At 65.7% G+C, this 27,506-nt stretch overlaps 2 protein-coding genes across 3 annotated transcripts; one reads left to right on the forward strand and one right to left on the reverse strand.

The window, feature by feature from the left end:
• On the reverse strand, positions 1–11,012 carry MCAM (melanoma cell adhesion molecule). 2 transcript variants are annotated; one of them, XM_067310187.1, is made up of 15 exons: positions 10,887–11,011; positions 6,467–6,594; positions 6,165–6,375; positions 6,009–6,079; positions 5,794–5,881; positions 5,440–5,619; positions 5,220–5,347; positions 4,892–5,054; positions 4,679–4,800; positions 4,220–4,358; positions 4,006–4,127; positions 3,782–3,917; positions 2,857–2,998; positions 2,306–2,423; positions 1–1,557 (listed from the first exon to the last, which is right to left on the reverse strand). In XM_067310187.1, exons 1-15 carry the CDS (start codon positions 10,954–10,956, stop codon positions 1,528–1,530), a joined length of 1,848 nt encoding a protein of 615 aa, XP_067166288.1. In that variant the 5' UTR covers positions 10,957–11,011; the 3' UTR covers positions 1–1,527. The 2 variants fall into 2 exon arrangements, with proteins under 2 accessions (XP_067166288.1, XP_067166289.1); XM_067310188.1 differs by lacking the exon at positions 2,306–2,423 and having other exon boundaries at positions 10,887–11,012.
• An 11,146-nt stretch (positions 11,013–22,158) lies between these two features.
• On the forward strand, positions 22,159–26,192 carry RNF26 (ring finger protein 26). The gene has a single exon (XM_013956672.2). It carries the CDS (start codon positions 22,382–22,384, stop codon positions 23,831–23,833), a length of 1,452 nt encoding a protein of 483 aa, XP_013812126.1. The 5' UTR covers positions 22,159–22,381; the 3' UTR covers positions 23,834–26,192.
• Positions 26,193–27,506: the final 1,314 nt, after the last annotated feature.

Here is a 27,506-nt window from a genome sequence, read left to right on the forward strand (position 1 = left end):
TTTGAGCTTTTTACTTTATTTTCACATATATATATATATATATATATATATATATAATATATATAAAAAAAAAAACTTGCAAATATCTGACAAAAACTTCTTGAAATTTACACACAAACCAACAAAAATATATATAAACCAAAGCTTTTGCTTCAACAACACATCTAGCTCATGAGTATAGCTCACCCCTTGTCACCGAGTTGGTTGCCTGGCTGCTGCACAGCTCCTTGTTAACAGCAGAAGCAGCTGGGTGGCCACAACAGGGACGTTTCTCCTTGTGCCCAGCATTAACCCCAGGCCCTGCGCTGAAGAGCTGGAGGAGGGCAAGACGGGTGCATGGACAGGGTAGCACTAGCAGTACGTGACTGAGAGGAAACGGGGGCTACAAGTGGGGGCTGATGTCTCTAGGAGGAAAAGCCGTGTTTGCAAGGCAAGGAGTAGGACAGAGCTACAGCAGCGTAAGCTAAAGGCAGGCTGTCTGCCGCTTTCCCCTTCTCCACCATGAGGTTTCTGTACCACCGGCTTGGTTATGGGACCAGAGGTGCCATTGAAGCACAAAAAACACACCAAGTTTATTGGGGGGGCTGATATTCTTCAGCACAAGAAAACCTGAGACAGAAAAACTGACTCATCCTGACCTAACAGTCCTCAGTTTGAAATTTGGGGGCTGGGGGGGGGGGGGGGGGCGCTCCAGGACCCACTGCTGCCAGCAGCCATACAGCCTCCCTACAAGTGATCCAATTCCCGAGGGCGTGGGGAAAGGGACACCCTCCCCCTCACTAAGCAAGGCTGCGTTTCCAACTCTAAAACCACAGACCTTCAAGCACACAGTTGGGTATGTGCCCAAGAGCTCTGAGGCCCCGTCCTCCTTCTGCCGCTTACTTGCTTCCAGCAGGATCACAGCTACCATTCGTGGAGCTCCCTACCTGCGCAGCACCGCCAGGACATGCTGGGCTAAACCCACCAGACAGGAACAGTTCAAAGGAAAAAAGCAAAGAACTAACAACACTCCCGTGTCCTCCAGGCAGCCTGGCAAACCCGGCTGTAACTCGCACCACTTACTTACACGCTTCGTTCAACTTACCTGCACGCTGCTACCTCTAAGGCGATCAGGACCTCCCAAGGGGAGCGCTGAGTAAAAGCAAAACTTTGCCAGCTTTTCTGAGCAAGTCTGGGGTAAAATGCATCAAAACCTTCCCGCGCTTGTACAGAACAGATTTCCTAATAAAATGCTCAAATCCTTCCATCAGATAACTTAATGGACTGTTTCTTTCTAACATCGCCTATGACTTGTCTGTAGTAGTAGTAAGCAAGTCCAAGTTTGCTGCTGCTAAGTCGACAGCTTGCAAGCCCTCGGTTGAGGTAACGCACAGTCAGGGAGGTGTTGCTCCACGCGTCGTGGGCTCAGCGCTGCGCTGCGGGAAACGTCTCTGGCCGTGCACCCCAGGCGCTGCAGCAGGGGTGGGACAAGGCAATCCAAGAGCAGGAAAGGTTTGAAGGATGAAAGCACTTAGTAGATTCTCCTCTCTAGTTTCTCAGATCGATGTATTTCTCGCTCTTCAGTCCGCCAACAAAAAAAAGGAGGGGGGGGGGGAAAAAAGCAGTTAGAAGTGAGGAGGAAGACAGGGCCTCTACTGCAGGTATCCGTGTGACAGACAGCAATGCTATGGGAGAGAGCCACCAGCCTCGGGCACCATATGCCAGCTGAGCACTAGCCCTGGGGCAAGGGGCAGCGAGTGGGGGACCCACACCGAGCAGCAGGGACTTGGCTATCTCTTGGCTTAATGCAAATAAAACTGCAACTGGCTCAGGCGCTGCGTCCTATGGCTCGGCAGGACATGCTGGCGTGGAAAGCCCTGCCCAGGCACAGCGACAGTCAAGCACCAGTACAGCCCATTCCTGCACCCTCTGCTCTTGCTCCTGGCCAGGTGATGTTCCTACAGCTCCACTCTCCCAGAGGCCCCCCGGAGAGCCCAGCTTGTACGTCGGAGAGCGCTCGAGGAGGTGGCATCAAGAGGGGTGGGAAATGGTCACCGCACTCCAAGGAGGTGCCAAGGGAGGCCTGTCCCAACCTCCTTGGAGCAGAGAGCAGCGACTTGGTCGCCTCCCTTCCCAGCTCCACAGCCCCTCCCAAGCACTGATGATGGATGATGAAGGCCCATGCAGGGTTGGGAGTGCTGGGACAGGAGCTCACCGAGAGAAAAGCTTTACCTTGATGCACCCCCTCTGCGCTCCTCACCTCCGCTCCTAGCCCACGGAGCGGCCCCAGCCCTGGCGAAGGGCAGCGCACATCGGTCTGTCCTACCTGGTCAGCAGCAGGTCTCTTCTCGCCGTTGGCGCCCTGCAGGAGCCCCGCCTCTTCGGAAAGTTTATCTGACTTAACTTCAACTACAATCTTGTCTTTACGTGCCTCTGGCTTTGTGCTACGGGAGGGAGGTGACAGTTTTGAGACATGCTCAAGATACCAAGGAGGGCAGAGGGCCAGCTGAGCGAGACCAAGCCCTGCGGCTCCGTCTCAGGGATGCTCCGGAGCAGGCCCGGGGCAGAGGGAGGCCAGAGGATATAGGACTCCAGCTTGGGGGAAGTTTGGGGCCACCCAGCTCTCAGCTGCTCTGTCGCTCTGCTGTTCTCCTCATCGCCTCCCTGAGCAGAAGGGGGGAGCAGTGCGGACCCCCAAGCTGCAGGAAGCTCCAAGTGCCACCGAGACCCCAGCGCGGTGCCCCCCCGAGGTGCTGCCCTGCTGCCTCCCATCCCGTCGGGGCAGGGAGCGGCAGATGTGATGAGATGGGAAGCGTGAGCGATGATGAGCACCTCTGGCCCCAAGAGCGGGCTAGCAGGGTGGGAGGCAGTGCTTACATGTCCTGTTTCCCAGCGCGGCCACACGGGATCTTGCCTTTCTTGTGCAGGAAGTAGATGACAGACCCCAGCACAGCCACCACAAGGATGCAGATGATGATGGCCACGATGATCACACCTTTGCTCTCCGGCGTCTTGTGATCTGAGCACAACAGCAGAGGAGGAGGTTAAACGTGTCCCAGTCAGATGCTCCCCAGCTTTTCTATTGCTGCCCCTCCTTGGGGACATGGAAAGGACACCCCCTCTCCCCAAGGAAGCACCACAGGGGCTCCCGGGCTCTGGTCCCGGCACTGCCCCAGCTCCCTGCAGGATGCAGATGGTGGTGCAGAAGTGCTCTGGCAGAGCAGTTTCCGCACAGCCATGCTTTACTGGCTGCTCCCGTCCCCCCCCTGCATGCTCTAGGGGCATGGCTCGCAGGGATTTGTGGCAAGACATCGGGCCATCCCTTCGCTTCCTGGCCCAGAGGGCCTGGGCTGCAGGAAGCCACGCGTGCTGGCCCTGCTGAGCTACAGGCTGAGGGCGAGCAGGCAGCTTGTACACCGCTGTGTAAACAAGCAGAGATGGAGTCTCCATTTCCCACTCTGCTGAGCAGGGAGAGAGGGGAAAGGACACGTGCAGCACAGGAGCCCGCAGACAAGGCTCCTTCCCACAGCAAGGGGCAGGTATGACTCCTGCTGATGGCACACTTCCATCAGAGCCTGGGCGGAAGGATGCATGCACCCAGCACAGTGCAGAGTCTGACCTTTTCTGATGGTCTCCACTGGTAATGGCAGGGAGGGAGGGAGAGAGAGAGAGCTCAGCCAAGCCACACCAGGCGCGTGGTGGCTCCTGGCAGCACGGCACACACCAGCGCCCGTGCGAAGGGCGCTAACCCTTCTCCAGGCTCCCACAAGCAGGTGGGCAGAGAGAAGTGCCTAAGACTCACCGAGCAGCTGGATGTGCTTCTCACTGGCACCCAGTGCATTGGTGACCCTGCACATGGCTCCTGCTCGCAGCAGGTCATGGTCCACGCGCACTGTCAGGTTGCTGGAGATGAGCTGATTCTCCACGTACTCATGAGCCTGCAACAGAGAGGAAGCAGCGAAGGGTTCAGTGTCTGGGGCAACGCACAACCCCTTCAAGGGGCCGCGGCCCGTCCCCAGCTCTCACCGTCCCGTTGATGTTCCACTGCACGGAGGGCCGGGGGAAAGCAATGGCCTTGCAGGTCAGGTTCACCACCTCATCCTGCCGCACGTAGAGCGGCGAGCTGATAGACACAATCCGTGGCTTCCCTGCGGGGAGGGCACGTCAGCACCGAAGGCTCACAGGGGCGACAGGACTTGCCCCGGGGGGGCCGCACACCCATGCACGCGCCAGCTCTTACCCTCGACAGCCACAGCCACCTGCTTGCTCTTCTCCAGCCCTGGCACACTGTGCGCCGTCACCTTGCAGCTGAAGTTGCTGGAGGTTTCGAAGGTGAGGTTGTTCAGGAGAAGCTGTTTCCCTTCTGCAACCTTCCTGCCCTGCAAGGGAGGGAGGGCCCGCGGCAGTCAGCCCCGAGTACAGCCCCTCGGCACCCAGCTCGCGGGGCTCTGCAGGCGTCCTGGAGACCCTCAGCCCTCCCTCCACACACAGCAAGGGAGCTTGCAAGCACAGGATCTCCCTGAAGTGCTGGACCAGAGAAGAAGTGGAGGCAGACACCAGCCAGAAATGGACACTGCAAGTCCATGCCAAGCGGGATCCCACCCTTGGCTTCTTAGGAGAGATGGAGCAAACTCCAGCCAGCTTGCTGTGAAACCAAGGCTTGCCAAGCTGAGCGTGACAGTGCCTAACACCTGCTCACCTTTGCATCTCTCCACTGGAAGTCCAGGGCCACGGGGCTGTCAGCATTGCAGCTCAGCTTCACGTTGGCCCCTTCCGAAAGGGGTGAGGGTGGCTCCATCTCAACATTGACCCCTTCGATATCTAGGGGAGGGATGGAGATCAAGGCAGAGTAAGCAGAAGGGCTAGGTGACCCATCCTGAGGTGGGCAGGGTCCCATTCCCCCCTGACTAACAGTTCACAACAAGCTCCACGTCTTTCTCCAGCTGTCCCATATCATCCAGGTCAAGGGTCTGGCACTTGTACAGGCCACTGCTGTTCTTCTTCACATCCTGCAGGTTCAGTACCCCGCTATTGGTGTCCGCCAGCGATGTCAGGTCCTGCCAGTTGTCCTCCAGCTGCAAGCATGGGGGAGAAAGCATTGCTGTTATCCCCACACAGGCACCCTCCATCCCAGGCTCTGGATCCTGCTCCCTGGTGCCCTCTGGGTGGGCGACAAGGGACAGCCAGGACTCGAGATGTCTGCAAAGAGAAAAGGGGCTCTGCTTCCCCTCCAGCCTCACCTCTCTCTTGTAGAAGCTGAAGACGGGCGCTGGGTTCCCGTCGGCCTCGCAGACCAGCTTCACGTCGTCCCCCTCCTTCACCAGCGCCGGGGACGGCAAGACCTGCAGCGTCACGTGCCGCGCAGGGTCTAGGGGAGGAGGGAGCAGGGAGGGTCGGTGCTGCGGGGCCGCCGCCGCGCGCTGGTGCGGCCCCGACCCGGCCCCCGAGCCCCGGACTCACAGAAGACGGTGACGTTCACAGGCCGCGACTCCACGCTGCGCCTCTGCCCCCGGAGCCAGTAGTGCACCGTGCAGTGGTAGACGGAGTTGCGGTCCTCCCGGGTGACGAAGGCGAAGAGGCTGCTGCTCACCGTGTACAGCCAGCTGGACTCGCGGGTCACCGTCTCCGGGATTTTCACCTCTGCAGGGGGGGAGAGCGGCTGTTCCCAGGCCACAGCGGGGCGAGGAAGGGGTCCCTCAGGGGCACAAGGCTCCAGCCAGACCCCGGCTAGCACAAGCACCCTGGAGCCTCTCTCGGGGGGCTGCACACGAGCAGGCAGCGGGGGGAGACGCGGCACCCCCGTCCCCAACTCACTGTTCTCCTCCGCCCGCAGCTGCTCCCCGTTCTTGTGCCAGGTGATGTTGGGGGGCGGGAAGCTGTTCCTGCTCACGCACGAGGCGATCTGCGGCGGCAGAGAGAGGCTTGGGCACGGGGCCGGTCTTGGGTCCCGCCGGCACAGGGAGCAGGGAGAGGGGAGCGCCTCCCGGCCGGGATGCCCCGCTCTCACCCCGCACGGGGCCTCTCCTCACCTGCGGGATGTCTCTGCTCAGCACGGAGATGCCGCCTCTGCTGGCTGTGATCTCGGGGGCCTCGGGGATTTCTGCAGAGAGCAGCCACCGCACAAGCATTAGGCGGGATGGGACAGGTCCCGCGGGAAGCGCGGCCGCTCCCGCCCCGGCACTCACTGTAGACGCGGAGCTCGGTGCGGTTCTCGCCGGCGCCGTGGCTGCCCGCCCCGACCTGGCACACGATGGTCCTGGCGTCCTGCACGGTGACGCGGCTGATGGAGAGGGCATTGCCCTCGTCCACCGACAGCCGCCCCTTGTAGTCGGCGCTCTCCTCCAGGAGCTCGTCGCCCGCCACGGAGCACAGCTTCACCCGGTTGCGGCGGTCGATCTGCAAGGCGAGGGCGCGAGGCCGGGCTGAGCGGGGGCCCCGGCCGGGAGCCCCCGGCTAGCTGCCGTCCCGCCCTGCGGTGGGCACTCACGTAGAACCAGTTGATGGAGGTGTAGGAATCGTTTCCGGGGATGGAGAAGTTGCACTCGATCCTGGCTGTGTCCCCAAACGCCACTTCGACCACCGCCGGCATGGAGACCTCCAGCTTGCTGGCTGCAGCTGTGGGGCAGAGGCCGTCAGGGGGCCGGGGGAGAGCGGGGAAGCCCCCGTGCGAGTGCCCCGTGACACCAGGTCCCCAGGGCAGCTGTCACCACATGTCCCTTCCCCAGAAACAGGCTGAGCACAGAGGAGACGGCTGGGGGCAGCAAGCCAGGGGGGAGCCGAGCCCAGGACCGTCCCCTCTCCACCCCCAGGAGGGAGCGGGACAGCGGGGAGCAGCTGCCCCTGCGCAGGGAGGGAGCCCGGAGCGGTGCTAAGCCCTGCTCAGCCCCCAGGCTGAGCCACTGCCCCAGACCGGCACCCGCGGGACCTCGCTGGCCCCGAGGGCCGGGCGCCCTGCAAGGAGATGCCCGGGGAGCTCAGCAGAGCTCGGGGAAGGCGCCGGGCGCCGGAGACTCACGCCAGCGGCACAAAGGCGGCGCCTTCCCGCGGCCCGGGACCCAACCCCTGACGTCACCCCGCGCGGCCCCCGCGGCGGCCCGCGAGCTCGGGCATGAACGAGGCGCTGCGTTCCCTGCCGGCAAGACGGGACACGCAGGGCAGCGGCAGAGGAGGGGAGGCCCCAGCACCTTTCCTCCCGCAAGGCGACGGGGCGCGTCAGAGAGAGGCAACGCGCCACCGGCCGCCGCCGCCACATCCAGCCGGGACTCCTGTCCCCCCCCCCCCCCTTGTCCCCTCACCTTGGACCCTGCAACCCGGGTGGGAACCGCGAGCCCAGGAGTCCCGGCTTCGCCTCCAGCCCTGCAGCGCGCCCAAGGTCACCCCCTCGCCGCGGCCCCGCTCCCCACCGCGGCCTGCCCACCGCAGGGTGCGGGCACGCGGCACCCGCTCTCGCCGCCGCGCAGCGCGGCCTGCTCGCCCCCGGCACCCACGTCCGCCCGCGCTGCCCATCCGCCGGCTCTCCCGCAGCGTTAATGGAGCGCCTGGCCACGCTCCAGCGCGGCAGAGGACAGTAATGGCTATCGATCCGGGACGGGGAACGGAGCAGCTTCCCGGTGGGCTGGGGGGGCAGAGGCAGCGGCTCGGCCGTGCCGAGGCGGAGCGGGCGCTGGGAACGCCGTCGCCTGCCCGCCGGAGCGGTCGGGGGCTCTTTGCCCTGCAGTGGCAAAGCAAGGGGGGTCTGCGAGCGCCAGTCTGGCGCGTGGCCCTGCGGGGGGGGGGGGGGGGGGGGGGGGACGGTACTCCGACCCCCAGCAACAGCGAGCCCAGGAGCAAGGCCAGCCAGCCCAGCAGCCGCTGCCCAGCCCCGGTACGGCAGCTGGGGAGAAGAGGGCTGGAGGAAACCAGCTGTGTCAACAGCTCCCCTGATAGTGCCGCGCAGCGACAGCCCCCGAGCTTCGCACGGGAGGCACGGCACGGCTTCAAAGGGCAGCGCTGCGCCCACAAAACACCCTTCGCCTGGGGCGGGCATGCGGCGGCAGAGCCCCAAAGCGCAACCGGCCACAGCAGAGGCCCCGAGCCGCACCGGGACAGCCCATCAGCCAGCTTCTGGCCCTCCCCTGTTCTATAGGCACAGCACAGTCGGCACCGAACAAAGAGGGACAAGCAAAGCACTGCACAGGAAAGGAGGTGCTGGGAAAACAGGTGAAAGCCCGAGAGATAAGCACCCACCAGGGGCAGGAAGCCGCACCGAGCGCACGGGGAAAAAGGCAGCTTTGCACCTCGCCACCTGCATAACCTGCGCTGGCTGCCTGGCCCAGCCGGGCCCCCCCAGACCCAGGCGACTTTGGGGGGCCAGATGCAGGCTGTGCCCCAAGCTGCTCTCCCCGCACCCTCCCCTGAACCCCGACGCCTCTGCGCTGCAGGGAGCCAGGCCAGGCTGTGCCCCTCGGAGGCTTTTAGCCCTTCAGCCCGGGACCCCGAGGGAGGGATTGCTGCTGGCTGCCGCAACTGACCCGCTCGACACGAGGGCCCTCGTCCCAGCGGCGACGCAGCCGGGAGCGTGAGCTCAGAGCTGGGGAATGGCAGGCATCCGGGGCTGGCACGAGGCACAAGTCCCTGCTGCCCATCCAGTGCCCTTGCGGAGGTGGACGAGCACGCTGCAGGCCCCACCCTGCCCGGCACGAGGGCTGCAGCCCCCCGCTCCTTCGGGGCAGGCTGGATACGAGGGTGAAGGGCTCAGCCAGGCACCAGCCCTCCCGGGGCGGGCAGGGGGCTGGAAGGGGCACCCAGCCCCACAGCGACGCTGCAAGCGCTGCCAGCTGGGGGCCACCAGGGCCCTCCCGCAGCCGGAGCTGTCCCGCCATCCCGCAGCCCCTGCTCCACGCTCATGCACAGGCCGGAGGCGCGCCAGGCGCAGGCGCCCCGGGATAGCAGGCTCTGGGGGCGAGGCGACCCTCCTCACGCCCCGCAGAGCCGCGGGGAGCCGGGGCAGGGCCGGAGAGCCGGCGGCTGCGTAGGGAGCAGAGCCGAGCTCCAGCCCGCGCCATGCACCCCAGGCACCTGGCACAGCTCCAGCGGGAGACCTAGGGATCTGGAGAGGCCGCCTGCAGCAAGCAAGCAGGGAAGGGAGGAGAGCCCCTGTGCCTTTCCATCTGGCTCGAGGACAGCCGGCCGGCAGCCAGAGCTTCACAAGAACAAAGATTTGCTTTTAGAGCCGGGGAAGGGGGTGGGGAGCGGCACAGCCCCTCCGCCGCCTCCCGCCGAGCCGAGGTGCGCGAGGAGCCTGGCGCCTGCTTGCAGGAGCCGGCGAGGAGCACGGCTGCGCCTGCTGCCCGGCCGGCCGGGCCCCAGAGCCCACAGCACAGACCAGCTAGCCGAGGGGCACGACAGGGGTCGGGAGCACAAGCGGGATGCTTGAGGTTTCCGTGGGTTTCTGTTCCTCACTTGGGGAAAATCAGCCACGGGCAGATCCTGCCTGCTCCCGGCACATGCACACATGCTGTCCTCCGTCCTGGCAACACCACCCTGCATCTACACCACTCCGCGAGCCGGGACACCCCAGCTCCTGGCTCCCAGAGCAGGATCACCCGCACCCCTTCTTCCTCTCGGAGGGAGGAACAGGGGTGCAGAGCCCCAGCCTGCGGCCCCACATCCAGCGCCTGCTAGTCCCCAGCGAGCCTCAGCCATCCTCCCTCCCTGCCCAGCCCTTGCTTCGGTGGTGAGACAGGGACAGAGCCAAGCCAACCCTGGCCGCACTCAGTGCTGCAGGAAACGGCACCCCACGCCCCCCCCAAAGCAAACCCCAACACCCAGCCAGGGCCTGACCATCCACTCTGGGAGCAGGCAGGGCTTGCAGCCCCCCAAGCCAGGTGAAAACAGCCACCCAGAGCACTCAGACAGCCACAGATCCCAGCGGAGAAGGGGCTGGGATGGCAAGGACAGCCCTTGCGCCAGCTCTGCCCCCGCCAAGGGCTGGCACCCCCATCCGATGTGGCCCCAGGGAGGTCGGGCCCCCGGGAGGTGCAGGGAGCCCCTCAGCCCGCCTGGGAGCAACTTGGCTGCAACCCCTCGAGCTTCTGGGAAGCATCAAGCCTTTCACTGTGGCTGGGCTCACAAACACCCCAGCGCGGCCAACCAATAACCGCCGCGCTCGGCACATGTGCTGCGAGGAAGGGGATCCCAGCACGGGCTGGGGAGGTGGAAGCAGGCTGCCTTTGGCTCAGCCATGGGGCTCTCCTGTGGCGCGAGCGCCTGGCCAGAGCGGGCTTCCCCCGCGCCCGGGGCCACCGCCGTAGCGCGGCCGCGGAGGGACAGGGCGTCGAGAAGGTGGGGAGCGGCCGGTGCACCAGCTCTGCTCCCCGGGCCAGGGCAGGGCAGGCAGCAGGGCAGGGCAGGAAACACTCCCCCCGCGAGCAAGGGGGAAAATAGACTGGAAAGAGGTTAAAAAAAGAAAGAGTGCAAAAAGCCAAAAGAAACACACTGCTCGGGGCGGAGGGGGTGGGGGGGGGAAATAAAGTCCTTAGAAGGAGAGGGGTGGATGCTTCCCCACAGCCAGGGCAGCTCACCGCGCTCACGCCGCGCAGGCGGGGCGCCCCGCAACGCCGCCGCGCCGAGCAGCGCCCGGGCTAGCGCTAGCCGCCCCGTGGCCAGCGCCGGGGCTCCGTGGCCGGGGCGCAGCCGGGGGTCCCGGCGCCACGCGGGGCTGCTCCCCGCCGCCCCCCGAGCGCAGGGCGGCGGGGAGCAGAGGGGAAGGGGCCCCTCGGCCCGGGGCAGCGAGCCGCGCACGCCCGCAGCCGGCCCGCCGCCGCTGCCCCCGCACGCCCGCAGGTGCGTCCGCGCCGGGCGGTGCCGAACCGGGCCGAACCGGGCCGTGCCGCCCCCCGGCCCCCCGCGCCCCCAGCCCCACTCACCGCAGCAGAGCAGGAGGCAGCAGCAGCCCCAGCGCAGGGCGAGCGCCGCCGCCCGCCGCCCCCCAGCCATGCTCGCCGCCCGCGACTGAGCGGGACCCGCGGGCTGACGTCAGGCGGAGGAGGAGGAGGAGGAAGGCGCTGGAGCCGCTCCGAGCCTGCCCACCGCCCGCGGCCGCTTATCACCCCCCAGCAGCAGCCGCCCCGGCGCCGCCCGGCCGCGCCTGCAGCGCCGAGCGCAGCCCGGCCCCCGGCGCAGGCGGAGCCGCCGCGGCCCCCGCCCCGGCAGCGCCCAGCGCCGCGCGGGTACCTGGCGGCGACCCCCGGCCGGCACCAGTGCTGGAGCCCCCGTCGCTCGCCGCCTGTGCAGCGCCGAGCACGGCCCGGAGCCCCCGCGAGGGTCGCTCTCCCCTCCCGTCTCAGCGCGGCATCGGCGGCCCACCCCACGGCACCCTTTCCCCCCGCTCCCGGCTGTGGGCATCGCGTGGGCACACGGATATCATTAGTGCATCTCTCGGGCTGGTGCAAGATTTCAGCTGGCGTCTCGGGCTCTCCCAGACAGCAGATGCTCCCCCAGGGGCTGATCATGGGCCATTTCTGATCATTTCTAACTCTGTTATTGGGGGGGTTCGTTTCAGCTTTGCTTGGAGACTTGCAGTTTGCCAGGTCCTGCCAGTCTGGGGCCGCAAAGGTTGATTGCAGCAGACTGCCAGGCGCTGGAGGTGGGAATGAGCAGCAGACCGCAGGGAGAGGGCAGAGACGCGGGGTCAGTTTCCGCAGGGGACTGGGAATGCCAGAAAAGGCCACAGCTCCTTGGAATCCCATTTCTAGGGGCTGGTTGCTCCGGCAAACACGCGGCCCAGCCCCAGCGCGCGGCCCCTTGCTCTGCGGTGTGCAACCAGCCGTAGCGCCGAGCCCCCGCGCAGCTGTCGGACGGGGCGGCTGTGGAAAAGCTGTTAGCTGCGCTGGCCGGGCGGGGGGCACGGGCGAAGGACGCCGGGACGGGGGCGGAGGGGCTCTCACGGCTGCACAAGGCTGCTATTATCTGGCGGTAATTGCCCAGACCAAACACAGCCCGGCCTCCTGCCTCGGGGCCCGGGCGGCCGGACAGGCACCGTGCCCCCCTCAAGATGCACCCGTCCCTGTCCCTGCAGTCCCCAGCCTGCCCCACGCAGGCCTGGGGGGCAAGGTAAAACCAGACCAGGTGCTGCAAGGCCATTAGCAAGCCCTGCTGAGCTCCCCGCAGCCAGCGATGCAGGACACCTGGGTCCAGCTCCCCCTCCTGCCCCCACCTGGCTGCCGCCTGGCTCTGAGCCTCAGTTTCCCCCCACCGTCAGTCAGCGCTACAGGAGCTGGCTCACCCTGTGTTGGGGGGCGAGGTGTTGGGGTTCTCCTGTCCTCCCGAGTCCTTTTCTGTCTCCCACCCTCTTCTCATTGACACAGGACTTCTACAGCTCGCTCACCCGCGTTAACCCGACCCGAGGACAGGCCCCGGGCTAACCCAGGCTCCCCTGGGAGCAGCCAGAGCGCTCTCTCCTCCAGCTGTCAGGCTGGGGGCTCTGAACCTTTGCTTATCCTCTTCCCTCCTCTGTTTGCTTTTCCTGCAGTGCAAGCCGTGCTCCCGGCCCGGGGCGGCGCAGGCTGCATCCCTCTGGCTGCCGCGAGCCGCTCCGGGGCTGGGGGTGCAGTTTCCCCTGGGGCACGGCGGCCGTCCTGCAGTCAGGGCAGCAGAGGACACGGGGCTGCTGCTAGCCTCCCCCTGCGCTGCTGGACCCCGCTTCAGAGAGGGGAGAGCTCACTGCCAGGCCAGGCGGGCAGGGGTCCTGGGTCCTCTCCCGGGTCCCCTCCTAGCTGCACGGCTGGACACCCCCGCATCCCTGCCCTGTGCCTCAGTTTCCCGTACCGGAGACCAAACGATGCTGCTCCATGCTGTGATGGAGGAGAGGGAAGGTTAAGCAGTCAGCTGGCACTGGCCTAGGAGAGCACTGCTGGAGATGGCTCAGCAGGACGGCCCTGGGCTGTTAGCCCAAAAGCAGAGCTAAAACCACAGGTATCCTCAAGCACCTCTCCGCACTGCCGGCCACTCCTGCCCTGCTGTTCCCATGCGGCCCCGGCCTGTCCCAGCCCTGTTCCCTCGCCGGTGCCACACAGGGCCCTTCCCCTGCCCTCCTCCTCTCGGCTGCGTCCCTGACCCAACCTCACTGTCCCTGTCCCCCCCCACCACTTTCCTGGCCAAATGGACTTGATGATTCATCGGAAATGATTAAATTTTTTCCCTGCAAGATTACTTGCTTAAAATGGCAATGCTGGGTAGCGATAAGATTCCCGGCCCTCGTGTGGCTGCGCGGAGGGGAGGCTCCTCCGTGGCACAGAGCGACAAGTGCAAGGGAGCTCGGCCCTCGCTTGCAGCCTGCTCCCGAGCGGCTCTCGGCCCCGCGCCGGCTGCGGCCGGGAACGCTCACGCGGCCGCCGCCGGTGGAGCAGGTGCCCACCCCCGTGGAGAGGGCGCCCAGGCGTCGGGGCGCCCGGGCACGCGCTCACGCTCTCCCCTCGGCAGCCCCGCGTCGCAAGGCAGCTGACAGGCGCCGCACCGGCGAGCGTGGGCCTCGCGATGGCGCAGCCCCCGGAGGAGAGGTTTGCTCCGGGGTGCTCCCCAAGGGTTGAGGAACCCCGGCTGCACCACGGCCGGCGTCCCCACACCGTGGGGTTGCTGTAGCCCCCCAGTGACCCCCTGAGTGCTGGGCGAACCTCCTCAGCCAAGGAGAAGTGACGCTGCAGACTCACGCTGCAGGCATCCAGGTGCTGTGGAGCCTTGCACGGGGTTATCTGTTGAACAACCCTACCGGTATCTGCTGAACATCCCTACTGGTATCTGTTGACTATGCGTACTGCTATTTGTTGACCACCCCGTCGACCATCCTGTTATCGGCTGGGGCCGCCGGTTCTGTTGTGTAACCATGGTCTGGCATTGATGGATGGGATAACGAACTAAGCCCAGGAATGCTAAAAGCAAGCAAGCCGCATACCTCCGGCGTGGGCTCAGGCTCATCGTCAGCCGGCCTGCAGACCCGACAACCCACCCGTCAGTGGGGACGCCCCGATGCCGACTGCCAGGCAGAACCTGAATCATCCTGGTGCAGCTCGAGCATGGTGAGAATAATCCAGGGAAAACTATACTGGAGGGATGGTCCATAAGGACAAGGAAAGGACAAGAGTGGTCATTGTACCATCCATGGCTTGACCACAGAGCTCTGACTTGTGTATTTTATTTTTAGTTCTTTACTATACTTTTTTAGCTTTGCTGTGTTTGTTACATTTGTAGATTGCCTGGTGTTAATTGTTTAGTGTTGTCCAGCACCCATCATACGTGCAGAACCACTTAGCTTCAATAAATTCTTATGCTTGACAAATGACGATCTCTCGAGTTCAGTGCGACTAACCCCAGACTCTGAAAAATCCCGGACGCCCCTCGAGCGCGCGTCACCGCAGCCGGGGCTGAGGACGGGCCGGGGCTGCGGGGCTCCTTGTCGCTACCAGATGCTGCAGCTTCTGCTCTGCCTTTGGCAGGACGAGGCGAAGGGATGCAGGAGCAGAGGCAACGCCGGTGCTCAGAGCCTGCTTTCTGGGGAAGCAGGAAAGAGATGCTCCGTTTTTAACCACATACTGCCATTTAAACCCCCCAAATCCCACCCTGCCAGGGAAAAGGACCCAGGGGTTCCCACTTTCCCGCGAGAAAGCATCCACCAAAGAAAACAAACAAGTGGAAGAAGCCAGATGACACGCTGCCTGGGGACGGCTGGGGCATTTCGTTCCGGTGCTAACCTTTACTCCGTGTTAAAAATAAAGTAAAATGTTGCTAATAAAACTTCTGCAGAAAATTCCCAGCAGTCAGAAAGGGCAGCGCTGCTCCCTGGAGAAAACAGCCTGGCAACCCGCTGCAGCGGGGAGCGTGCCACCCTCAAACAGGCTCCCGCTGTTACCGAAATAGCCGTGCCTCGAGTCTGCTTGGCTCCTGCTTTTCTCAGCATTTGAACTTTGAAGCAAATCTTGTGTTTTTTCCACCAAACTGAAGGTTCTGAGGAAATCGGGCAGGATTTCAAAGCAAGACCTACGTGCCCCCACAGATGGCGTGAAATCGCCCTGCCTCGCTGTGTGCGGCAGCCTGCGGGCGCGCGGTCGCTCCGTGGAGCACAGCGGGGCCGGACCCCCGGGTCTTTCCCCCCCCATCGCCTTATCTCACACCTTCTTATTTAGCTGCTTGCTTAACAGATTTGGCCTCGGCCCCCCCATCTGACTGCGAGGCAAAGAAACACAGCGTGGATTCGGCTCGGGTCTCGCGGTCCCGCGCACGCCGTGGGGGGCGGGAAGCCGGGGCGCAGGGGCCGGGGCCCCGTCCTGCGCCGGCGGGGAGGCTCGCAGGTGCTCGGCACGGGCCGCGCTCCAGGGGCAGAGGCGCTGGGGCACGGCCGGGCGTGCGGGGCCGGCGCCGGCCGGGGAAGGGAGGCACCTGTGCAAATAAACCGCGGGCCCGAGCACCGTCAGCCGTTCCCGTCGCTGCAGCGACGGCGCAGCGGCTCGGCGATCCCGCGTGTCTGGGGGCTCCCTCTGCCTCCTGGGGCGCAGGGCATGGGGCGGCTCTGGCTCTCCGGCGGGGATCCCCGGCATCCGAGCCCCCGAGCGTGCCCTGCGCTCCTCCCTCCACGCCGGCTGCAGCCCCTCACCTCCCCGTCCGGGCGCCTCTTTCCCAGCCAGGCTGCAAAGCTGCTCGCTGACAGAGACAGGCCCTGCTCCAAAACATCGGGAGCACCAGGAGGGACCCGTGGGGCGATTCGGAGGCCAGGCAGCGTGCCGGCAGCCTGGCAGAGAGCTAGCTCCCCCAGCTCCCCCCGCTGCCCTCCGGTGCCCCACAGCCGCCCCCGAACCGCCTGGCCCCGCCGCCGGCCCCCCCGGCAAGCCTGCCGCCGGTGAGCGATGAGCTGTCGGCGCGGCTCGCGGCAGGATGAAAGGCAGATGTGCCGGGCGGAAGGCGGCATCCGTGTCCGCCCGGGCCTGCACCTCCTCGCACGGCCCCGCTCCGGGGCGCGAGGGGCCCCGCTCTGGGGGCAGCGATCCCGGCCGGCTTCGCCGTGCCGCCGCTCCTCCGCTGCCGGGGCACAGCGGTGCCAAGGCTCCCTGTGCCGGGGCACAACCCTCGTGGCAGCTTCCCGCCGTCCCCAAAATCCCCCAGCGGAGCTTTTTGGCCTGTTTCAGGGTGCCCACGATTACCGGGGTGAGTGCAGGCACCTGCCCGCACTGCCAGACCTCTGCCTTCACCTTCGCTGGGGGGGGGACCGTGAGGGGCAGCGTGTCGGGCACCGGGGCACCGTCCCGGGGAGCCGTGGCCGCCCCGGCGTTTCGCACGCCGTCGCCCCGCCGCCCTGGGAGCCCTGCTCAACGCCGCCGGCCCGCAGCTCAGGGAAACACCACCTCCCACCCGCCCTTCCTCGGCCGGGCTCCCAGCGTCTCCCCTCTCCTTCCCTCCCTCTCCCGCGCGCCTTTATTTGGGGATTATTAACCATGGCTACGGGGGCCTTTGTGCAGGAGCGGAGCGGCGGGCGAGGGGCTGGGCAGGCGGAGGAAGGAAGGACGTGAGCGGAAGGGGGGAAGGAAGGTGACATCTGGATTTCTGCGCTGCAGCAGTGCGATCTCCCGGGGCAGCTGTGGCAGGGGGGGCTCAGCGGATGCAGACCGGTGGCAAAGCCCCAAAGAGGGGCCAAGCCGGCGATAGAGAGACCCGTGGGTTACCCAGCCCTGCTCCATGCAAAATGCCTCCCCGGGCATCCGCCCTGCGGATGGGTGCAGCAGGCAGGAAAAGGGCCCAGGAGTCCTGGGTCTGCAGCTCCCCTTCAAGGGCTGGCTTGTGCGGTGCGGGCGACACGGTTTGGGCCAGGCTTTGCTGAGAGCAGCGTAAGGACGGAGGGTGAGGCTGTGGGGAAGGCTGTGCCGCCTTCCCTGGCCCTCGCTACGTGCAGGACGGATGGACACGGACAGCTGTAGGAGCGCTCCTGGGGGAAACCTTAGCCGTCGGACGGCCACCGCCAAGGCACGGGGGAAGGAGCCCCCTGCCCAGGGCTGGCCCTGTCCCTCGGCATCCCCAAGGCACGGCCTCCCCACGGCCCAGAGCAGGTGCAGCCCCGCCGCAGCGTGCAAACAGCCACGTACTGCACACTTGCTCGCACACATGTACAGCCAGACCAGGCCGGTCACGTATGAGCCCGGCGCTCCACTGCCAGCCCCTAATCCCCTGCGTTCCCGGTGCAAGGGGAAGGCCGTGGGGCTGGCGGCGGGGTGGGAGAAGGGGGCTGACGGGGCAGCTGGGGAAGCCGCGAGCCCGGGGACGGCTATTTATAACCCGGCCTTTTCCTTCGGAAGACTTCTGAGTTCATCTCCCCCCTCGCGCCGGCCGGAAAAAGGCCCCATTGTCCTGGCGCCAGATGGGCCGGGGCCGGGCACTCGCCGGCACAATAGGGCGGATTATGTGCCCGGCCGGCGGGGCGTCCGGCAGCGGGGATGCCCGGCAGGAGCAGCCGCCTCCAGCACGCCCGGCACCCGCGCGGCGATCCCGCTGCGTGGCGATCCCGCTGCACGGCGATCCCGCTGCGTGGCGATCCCGCTGCACAGCGCCGAGGCCGCGGGTCCGGGCGGGCTCCTTCGTTGCCCGCTGTGATCCGCCGGCTCCCGGTGGGATGGCATGGGCTGGCTCTGCCGAGCACCAGCCCTGCGAACCACCTGCCCCAAAACGGGGGTCCCTGCTCATCGTCCTCGCCCGCAGCCGCTCGCCCCCGCGCCTCCTCTCTCCGCACAAGCGTCAACGCAGGCACAGGGCAGCCTGGGCTCCCCCCGGCTCGGCGCTGCCGTCCTCCTCATCCCGCGGGGCCGCCCTGCCGAGAGGGACGGGGACCGGGGGGGTTTGACGGTCCCCTGCGAGGCCGCCCGGCCCCGGCCCCGGCCCGTGCTCCACGTCACCTGGCTTCCCCGGCTCGCTGCCGGCTGCCCCGGGGCTGCGCCGTCGCTGAGCTCCCCGCCGCCGAGGAGCGGAGGGAAAGGCGGGATCGGGGCCTGCCGCCGCTCTCCAGGGCCGCCTTTGCGCTGCCGCTGCCCGCAGGGTTTCGGGGCGCTCCCCCCCCCCCCCGGCCTGCTCATCAAGGGCGACTGCAAGGCAGCACAAGGAGAGATGAGCCCCGGGCAGGGGGACACGCCAGCCCCTCAGGGCCCAGGGGAGCAGAGGGGCCGGGCGGGCCGAGCAGGGATTTCTCTGTGCAGGACTTTCCCATGGAAGAGGACTCGCTTTTCCCAGGGCCGCCTGGCCGGGCTCCAGGAGGAGACGCGTCTCCCGGCTCCCTGTGCGGGGAGCCCCGCAGCCCTCCAGAAGCGAGGTGGGCAGCCCTCGGGCTCCGGCTTCCCCCCAAGCAAAGGCAGGGGAGGCAGGGAAGGCGCCTCTTCCCGTGGACGGCCGGTCTGTCTGCCTGCTCCCGAGGCGTCCTTCGGGCTCTTCCCGGCGGCCTCCACGCGAGACCCCCCGGCAGGGCTCGGCTGCCCTTCCCGCGCCGGCAGGAGCGTGCGTGTCGGCGAGCGCGATCACCTGCGTCTTCGGAGCGAGGCGAAGGCCAGAGGAAGAACCTTGCTGCCTTGGAGCCGGGCCAGGTGAGCCGGGGACGGGGATTTTCCTGGAGCGGATACACCAGAACGACCTATTGTTTGCGCCCGGCCTGAAAGCGCAGGGCCTGCCTGCATCTGCGCGGGTGCCGAGACATCTGCCCGTCCGTCAGCGAGGGCATCTTGGAGGGACCCGGGGCGAGGATGCTGGCAGGGCTCAGGAAGACGGTGCCGGCCGGCTTCTCCCACAGGACCAGCGCGGCCGGGCTGCGCGCACGGCCAGGCGTGGGCACGCGAGGGCATCTTTGGGGATGGTCCCGGCTGCCGGGCCGGCGGTGAGTGGGCTGGGAGCGATGGCGCGGTGCCAGCAGGACCCACAGCCCAGGAACGCCCTTCCTGCCCCGGGGTAGCGCCAGGCCAGGACGTGCCAACACCGAAAGCCGGCCCCGGCGGGGGGAGCAGGGAGAGGAAGCTGAGGACAGGGAAGTGTGTGCATCCCCCCCCGGCTGCCCCACCAGCACCCCCTCCGCAGCCCATGGACCTGCTGCCAGCCCTTTCTCTGCCTCCTGTTCCCTGTTCCCCTGCTGCTCCCCGGTCCGATCCCAGTGACTCCGCTGGGACCTGCCTGGGGTGCCCCACCGGCACCGCACGGGCTCCGTGGGGCCTGGACTTCGCAGCCCCACGGAGAGCAGTCCCGTCCCCCCCACGGCCCCCCAGCGAGGGGGTTTGCTTGCTCTGCAAGTGCCGCCCCAGCCCCCGCGACGCCGGGGCGGCCTCCCTCCCCGGCAGCGCCCGGCCCCGCGTACGGCCGGCCCAGCCCTGCGGTCAAGCCCCGGCGCAGCCCCGTTTGCCGCAGCGCCCCCCCCCCCCCCCCCCGCGGCCCCAAACGAGCGCCGAGGGGCAGCGAGCGAGGGGCACCGTGCCCTGCGCCGCAGCTGCGCCGCGCACAGCTGGGAGCGCGGCGGCATCGCGCCCGGACCTCCAGCAAGCGCGGGGACAGCTGGCGGGGACCCTGCTCGCCGCCGCCGGCCCCGGCCACCATGCAGCTGCCGGAGCCACCCAGGCAGGCAGCTCCGTCCCACAGGGCCTCTTGCGGAGGCGTTTTCCTGCCTCGAAGCCCCGCTCCGGCCAGCGTGGCCTTTCAGGATAACGCAGTGCCCCCCACCCCCCGGGGGTTTGCAAGCCCCCTCGCCTCCGCCCGCAGCGGTGGCTGAGCCCTGGCCTCCCTCCTGCAGCTCTGCCCCGTGCGAGGTGCAACGGGAGCCCAGCGGGTGCCGAGCCAGGCCCCAGGGCCCCGTCCCCCGGACGCCGGTCAGAGCCGTGGTGCCAGCGGGAACCTGGAAACGCCAAGCGTCTGCGGGGCACCACAAGACCTCTCCTGCTCCCACCATCCCACCGCTGCGGGACGCTGCACCCGCCTTGCAGGGACACTGCACCTGCCCTGGGGGACATTGCACCTGCCTTGCAGGGACACTGCACCTGCCCTGCAGGGACACTGCACCCTCCCCGCAAGGCCGGCGCGGGGCAGGGGCTGAGCCGGACCCTGGCTGCGACGCGGCGACGCTGCAGAGCCGGAGATCCTGCGGCCGAGGAGAGGCTGGGGCAAGCGGGGAGCGAAGGAGAAGCCCTGCCGTGGAGCCGTGACCTCTACAGCCTGCGCTCCTTGCTCCCGTCCCCGCGCCCCCGCAGAGGGGGAGGCTGCCGGGGAACCGACCCCGGGTGCCGGCCCTGGCCACGGGCACTGGAGGGGGCTGGGAAGGGGCTGGGAGCGGGGCAGGGGTGCTGGGGGGGGGGGGGGAGGCAGACGCAGGCGCCCGGGCGGCCCCTCCCTGCGGCGGCGGCGGGGAAGCGATGAATGGAGCTCGCACAGCCTCCGTGCTCTGCCCTTCCTTTTCTTTTTTTTTTTTTTTTTTAAGTAATAAGAAATTCAAACATTACCATAAATGTTCAAAGCATCTTGGCCCCGTCACGTGGGTACCGGCGCACACACCGCCGCGGAGCCCAGGCACCGGGCCGGGGAGGGAGCAGAGGGGAAGGGGCCGGAGGGGAGCCGGCCGGCAGGACGGACTGCAGGCGGGGACACAGGTGCCCGTGCGTGCACACGCATGCACACACACACACACACACACACACACACACGCACGGGGTGGGATCTGCCGTGCTGCCAGCCCAGCCGGTGCAGCGGCTCAAGGAGGGCTGGGTGGCACCAGGAGCATCAGCCCACGCGAGGTGCTGGGACGTGGCCCCTCTTGCCCCAGCTCAGGGAATTTCAGGGGGCGAAAAAACGTGGGGGAAAGGGAGGGGGGCTGCTCTTGGCCTGCCGCCGGGAAGAAAACCCAGGCGGCCTGGTCCCCCCAGGGCTCCTCCCTTGCTGCCTGAGGGTGCGGTGCTTTGCTCCCTGGTGATGAGCTCCCGAGGCTGCGGATGTCTTTCCCATGGGTCATTCCCTGTGCTCGCTCTCCCCTTCCTTAAAAAGCCTGGCCTCCAGGGCTGGATTTTCCTGGGCTTGACATCACCATCAGGATGGCAGGGCTGGACTGTTTCCCAGGGGGCACAGGAGAGGGGAGGAGGCCAGAGATGTTGGCAGCCCAGTGCCCTGCCTGGGAGCTGGTAGGGAGGGCAGGAGCTGCTCTGGGATGTTGTGTTGGGAAGCGGGGCCTGCAAAGCAAACTGGGCCCCTCACCATAACCTTGGGCCAGGTCATAGCCCCAAGTTTATTCTGGGACCTTGGGTAAGAAACTGGTTGGTGGCAGTGAGAGCACTACTGCCCTGGCCTGACCCTGAGCTGCGCTTGCTCCCAGCACCAGGCAGCATGTGGGAACACAAGGGCTGCATGTTGCCCATCCCTGTCCCAGATGCATCCTGCCCAGCTGTCCACGCTAGTGAGAACAAACTTTCTCAGTGCCCGGGCTGAGACCGTTGCAGACTCATCACACCGGTGGCACCACAAGCTATCGCCAGTGGCCCCCCACCCCCCCGGGTCCTTTAAATCCGCCCCGCCGTGGGCGTGGCCTGGCCCGGCGGCGCCAGCCAACCGGCGGCGGCCCTGGCGACAGTGGCCACGCCCCCGAGCCCGGTTTCCCCCCCGCCCCCCGCCGCGTCCTCCGAACCGCCCAATGGGAGGCGGGAAGAAGCGCCCGCCGCCGCTGATTGGCCGGCGGCGCGCCACGGCCCGCGGGAAGATGGCGGCGCCCAGCGGAAGGGGGTGCGGAGCGGCCCGCGGCTGAGGGGCCTGGCGGGGCCCGGCCTGGGGGCGCCTTGCCCGGCACCCCCTGCCCGGCACCGGCACCGGGGGGCCCGCAGCGTCCCTCCCGCTGCGGCCGGGGCCCCCCTGCGCCCAGCCGCCTTCCCTTGCTCTCCCCGGAGCCCCCCCGGCCGTTACAGCCCTTCCTAGGGGCCCCCAACCCCGCCACCCCGCTAGCCCCGGGCCCCCCTCGCTGCCCCGGCCCCCCCCCGCCATTCCCCCGGGGCCCCCAAACCGTTACAGCCCTTCCCCGGGCCCCCCTACCCCGTAGCCTCGGGGCCCAGGCCCCCCTCGCTGCCCCGGGCCCCCCCAAGCCGTTATAGCCCTTCTCCAGCCCCCCCCCCCCATAACCGCGGGGCCTGGGACCCGCTCGCTGCCCCGGGCCCCCCTCTCCCCATCCCCTTCCCTTGGGACCATTGGAGCCACCTGACCCCCATCCCGGCGCTCCCCTTGCCCCAAAGCCCCCCTGCTGCTTCCTGGCCCCTCTGTGGCCCTCCCTGACCCCAGGGGCACAGGAGCAGGGAGCCACATAGCGCCCTGTCCCCACGTGTGTGTCCCCCCGCCCGCCACCCCAGCTGGGACCGGCCTCCCGCCCTGAGCGGGTTGCCCCAGCCCCACCATGGACCTGGTGTTCCTGCTGCTCCGCGGCCTGCGGCTGGCCCTGGACCTCCTGGGCTTTGTGCTGGACGTCAACTTCTTCCTGGTGTCCTCGCTGGTGTCGGCGCTGCTGTGGCTGGTCGCCTTGGTCTACAACCTCCCCAGCACCGCAGCGGCTGGTGCACTCACCTGCTGGAATGGGATGCTCCTCTGCCTGGCATCCCTGGCCGAGGCGGCGTGCTGCCTGGCGCTGGATGTCCTGCACGGCCTCGCTGGCCTGCTGCGCGGCTGCTGCTCCAGCCTGGAGGGACTCAAGGTGGTGGGGCACCTCCTCTCTCACCTTGCGCTGCGGAGCAGGGAGTTGCTCCACCGCGGGCTCTGCAACCTGCTCAGCTCTGGCCAGACCCTGGTGAGGCAGGTGTGCGAAGGCCTGGCCATCTGCATGAGCCTGCTCGCCTACTTGGTTAACAGCATCATCAACATGTGCCTCATCGGCATGCAGAACCTCTTCACCCTGGTGGTGGCCCTGTGGGATTCAATCGTCAGCCCCTTCCTGAGAGTCACCGACCTCCTGGCTGCTTTCCTCGCGCATGTCTCCAGCAGCGCCATCGCCCTCTCCATTCTGCTGTGGTCGCCCTGCCAGCTGGCCTTCGAGGTCCTGACCTCTGTCATCAAGCTCTTGATCAACGTCTTCTTTGTGAATATCTACGGCCTGGTCTTGCTCATCTTTATTATTGTCGTCAGCACTTTTGTCTTCAACCCTGGGCTGCTGTGGACGCTGGCAGGCCACGTGCTCGGGTACTTGAACACGCTGCCGTCCTACCACCGCCTGCAGAGGGATGCGTGGCGGCTCTATCAGGTGGCGGTCCTGACGCTGGGCATGGTCATGACCTCCCAGGCCTGGCGCAGGTTGGTTGACTGGAGCCTCCAGGTGGCCGACTGGAGTCTCCAGGTGGCCAGCTGGAGCAGAGGAGGCAGAATGATTAACCAGGAGAGCAACCAGCGAGGGGCAGCCGCGCCTGCGCCGAGACCGGCAGCCCCTGGCAGGGGTGTGCTAGCAGCGGGCGGCCAGCTGGCAGGTGGGGAACATGAGGACCAGCCGGCCATGGAGCAGGTACCACACGCGCGTCCGGCTCTGGCTCGAAGCACTGTTACAGGACAGCGTCTCCAGCCGCCCAGGGAAGAGCCGAGCACCTCCTGGGCAAAAGCTCCGAGGAGAGAGCAGCTGAACGCAGCAGCTTGGGATGGTGAGGCTGCTCCGGACGATGATCCCTGGAGGCTCCTGAAGGAACAAGAGGAACGTAAGAAATGTGTCATCTGTCAAGACCAAACCAAGACAGTCCTGCTCCTGCCCTGCAGGCACCTGTGCCTGTGTCAGGAGTGCACGGAAGTCTTGCTCCAGCAGGCCATCTACCAGCGCAACTGCCCTCTGTGTCGCCAGATGATCCTGCAGACGCTTAACGTGTACTTGTGAACCCGGTAGCGGGTAGCTTGGGCAGTTTTTCCAGAAGGTCAAGGACCATTCCTGTTGCTGCCTCTCGTCCAGAAGCACAATTGCTCTTCCCAATGCTGCCTCGAGTTTTCCAAAGAGCTAAGGATGGTGCTGAAAGGGGAAGAGGCTGCTGGGGGTGTCTGTTAGCCACACTCGTAATGTAACTAGCCTGTAGCTGTCGCTAGCAAACACAATAGCTGATCTCTGCAGCAGGCCAAAAGAGTTATCTTTTTCTGCTGACATTTGCTGTTTCAGGGCCTGTTGCCTTGAGCTTACAGCAGTTTGAAATCCAAAGCAGAGCTCAGAAAGATGCTCTGGTCCCTCCTAACCAAAGCTGATGGAAAGGTTAAAAGTTGTGCCCTTCTGGGAATCACAGGGGCCAGTGCAAGGCAAAGGAGGGTTTTGCTACCAAGGTTTGGCCCAGGAGCTGCCTGAAAACTGCCTGGCAGACTCCATTCATACTTTTCATTCCCTCTCCCACCAGCCCAGCTCCCAGGGAAGGGAGAAATGTGCCCCTTTTGTGAGGCCCTGGGCAAGCCATGGGCACACTCTAGTTTTTAAGCTTCTCTACCAAAGGGCTGAGCTTGGCTCCCAACTGGAGAACAACAGGATTTCTGGGGCCGCAGCAGTACTTCGGTATCCCGGCCACTGTGGCTTTGGGTTTTGATCTTCCTCTTCCCCTTGCTGGGACAGCGAGGAGCCGCAGAGAACGCGGGCTCCCCGCAGGCCGGCTGACTGCAGAGCTCAGTGTCGCTGCTACTTCCACGCATCACCTATGCAAGAATAGCAAGCACATACCAGGTTACTCGCACGTGGGGCTGGGGCGGGGGGTTACTCTTTCTGCAGAGGCAGTGGTGCTGCTTGGAGAGCTCGGGAGGTGGCCGGCGTTCACGCAGCCCTGCCCTAACCTCGGCAGCAGCAGCGCATGTCTGAGCTAACGCTGGAGAATCCTCCCTAGATAATACAGATTTTATAGCCCGGTCTCCGGACTTGGACTGACAAAGCTTGCTGCGCCCCAGGCTGGGCTGGGTAGAGTGAGCGACCACCCGGGAGGAGAGGGGACACCCCAATCTTCCTGGGAGCCCGCAGAGACATTCCAGCTCCTGGTACAAGTGCTGCGCGTCTGTGCTGTGGATCCGCAGCAGTACCAGGACCACAACTGTATTTGATTAGAGCAAGGTTCCACTGCTGTTCTGTCTTACTGCCTGTCTGAAATGTGAAATGCAACTAATTTTATTTAAAAGCGTCCCCAGAACTCAAACCATGCCATCCGCTGCTGGCTGGGGAGAGCTGAGGCGGCTCGTCCCAGCTTAGTCAACCAGCACCATTCCAAGAAATTACTCGGCTCCAAGAGGGCCTTGCGCTAAAAAGCTCTCCCTTTTCCAGCTGCTTGCCTGGGGTCAGCCATGCTCCAGAGCCAATTTCGGCTGGAGCACTTGGAAAGAGCCTCAACTCCTAGATCGCAAGCCAAGAGCCTGCAGGCAGCTGGCGTGGTTTCCTCACTGCTCCTGTTAACTAATAATTGATACGTGATCTAAGTCCAAGTGGAGGCAGCAACAAGGCCAGGCCACGGTGGGAGACGCCTCGTCACTGCAAGCCTGGCCTGTGGCAAAGACAAGATAGGATCTTGTTCGAGAGCGGCGCTGCTCTGGGGGGCACTGCAGGGGCTGGTTCTCTGTGTGTTTGCTAAGGGCAGGAGGGGCTCCCTGGGCCAAATTTGGCTCCTTAGGACTGACGGTGTGTTAGAAGGGCCTTTTCCCAGGGCTGTCAGCTGCTTCCACCCCACGTCCTGGGGTGGCAAAGCCCCATGACCTGGCCCTGTTGCTCAGCCCCTTGTCTTTGCCTTCCCGGTCATGCTGCTCATTCACCGTCCCCAGCAACTCCTCCTGCGACTGGGGTGGCCGAGCCCCCCGCAGCAGCGAGCACAACCCCACAGGCCGCCTCCCTCGGGGATCCCGACCCAGCCTGTCCTGGGATCCTGCGGGGATCCTCCCTCAGGAGGAGCCGGGCAGCCGAGCCCTAGCTGCTGTGTGCCTTTGGAGACACCTGGGAGTGGGATTGCTGGCTCTGCTCCCGGCTGCAGGCAGAAGTGTTTGGTCGGGGACAGCTCGTGGGTGCTGGGACGCAGGGCTCCCCAGGTGCGTTTTCAGGGAAGGAAGGACACCTTCCCAGGACTGCAGTTTCTCCCCTCAAGCCCCGTTTCTATTGTAGCAGTCACGCTTGTCTTTTTAGGGCCTGTTTGTTTGCTGTTTATAAACAAAGAGAGAAAGCTTTGCCTTAAGGTTAACTCTTTGCACTATGGACTAGATACTGGGCAAATTAAAGTCTCCTTTCCCCAAAACTGCCTGCTGCCTCGTTCTTGGGAGGAGTTTTCTCTGGGGCGATGGGGTTTCACCTCTCCAGCAGGCTCCGGTGGCCCTGCTGCGGGGTAAGCCAGGCACTTCCTCACAAGGGGTTGGAGCTGGAGGATCGACACGACCTGCAAACTCATGGGTGCTTGCCTGGCCGTGCCTGCGCACCCGAAAAGCTCTGCTGTGGGTAGTGGGGAGAGACAGCCCGGAGCAGGCTGCTGCGCAGGAGAGGACTTGCCTCCTGGGGGGTGAATTCGTGATTGAAGACGCTGTGTCTGGGGCTCCTCGCTGCAGCCAGGGCTGGAGGGGACTCTGCGGCCCCCAGGCCTTGCCCTGCTACCTGGGAGCAGGAGGAGGTAGTCGTGGATATGCCGTGCAAGGGGACAGGGAGTGCAGCTTACCCACCGGCACCGGTGCTGCCGTCTGTGCTGTGCGCTGAGATGGGGCCGGTGCTGCAGCCGCCTCTGGGCCTAGGAGCAGGCGGAGCAGCTGCGGCAGCTCCCGCTGCCCTGGGGGCCCTGGGCTCTGCTCCTGCCTCCCGCCACGTCAAGCTGTTTAGCAAGGAGCGGGGAAGCACCGGCTGCTTCGCAGAGGGGCTTGTGCGCACAGCTTCTTCCTTGTCCAGGGGCGATCCATCTCCCCACCGGGCCGAAGGGCTCTGTGCTAAGCATTTCCAGAGCTGGCAATCCCTGGGGCTGAGAGTAGGAGAGCTGAGATTTCCCAGGCTGGCAGGAACAGGCATGGGGACGTGTAATCCCGGCTCATGCGTGCCCATGGTGTCTTGACGCCCTGCTGCCTGCAACGGAGGGTATTGGCAAGCCCTGCTTCCCCAGGGGCAGGGGGGCAGCACCCGAAGCGCTAGGAGCAGTGGAGCAGCAGGCATCGCAGGGCTCAGCCTTGCTTTGCATAAAAGCCGAGGCAGGCTCAGCTGTGCTGGGCTCCAGGTGAGCAGATGCATTCGCTGCAGGATGAATTATTCCCTGGCTGTGATCTGAGCTCTTGGCAGGCTGCTGTGTGCTATTAAGCACCCTCTGCTTCCCCAGCATCCTTGCAAATCACTTGGAAAATGCTTCTGGACCCAGATGGCCAGGAGTTCTTGCTCCCCCTACCCTGAACTCACCTCTTTGCCGAGTCACGTCGGGTAACTGGGTAATAATTTTAGCAGGATCCTCTCATGCCCTGGCTGAAAACCATAGCAAGGAGAGGAGGGGCTGGGAGGCTGGGAAGAGGCAGACATCTCCTGCAGGAGCCCAGCACCGCCTGGCACTGTCCATGCAGAGAAAGCAGGGTCACCTTGGCAGCTG

The sequence above is a fragment of the Apteryx mantelli genome, chromosome 23 (assembly GCF_036417845.1).
Source record: "Apteryx mantelli isolate bAptMan1 chromosome 23, bAptMan1.hap1, whole genome shotgun sequence".
In the NCBI taxonomy this organism is placed as follows: Eukaryota; Metazoa; Chordata; class Aves; order Apterygiformes; family Apterygidae; genus Apteryx; species Apteryx mantelli.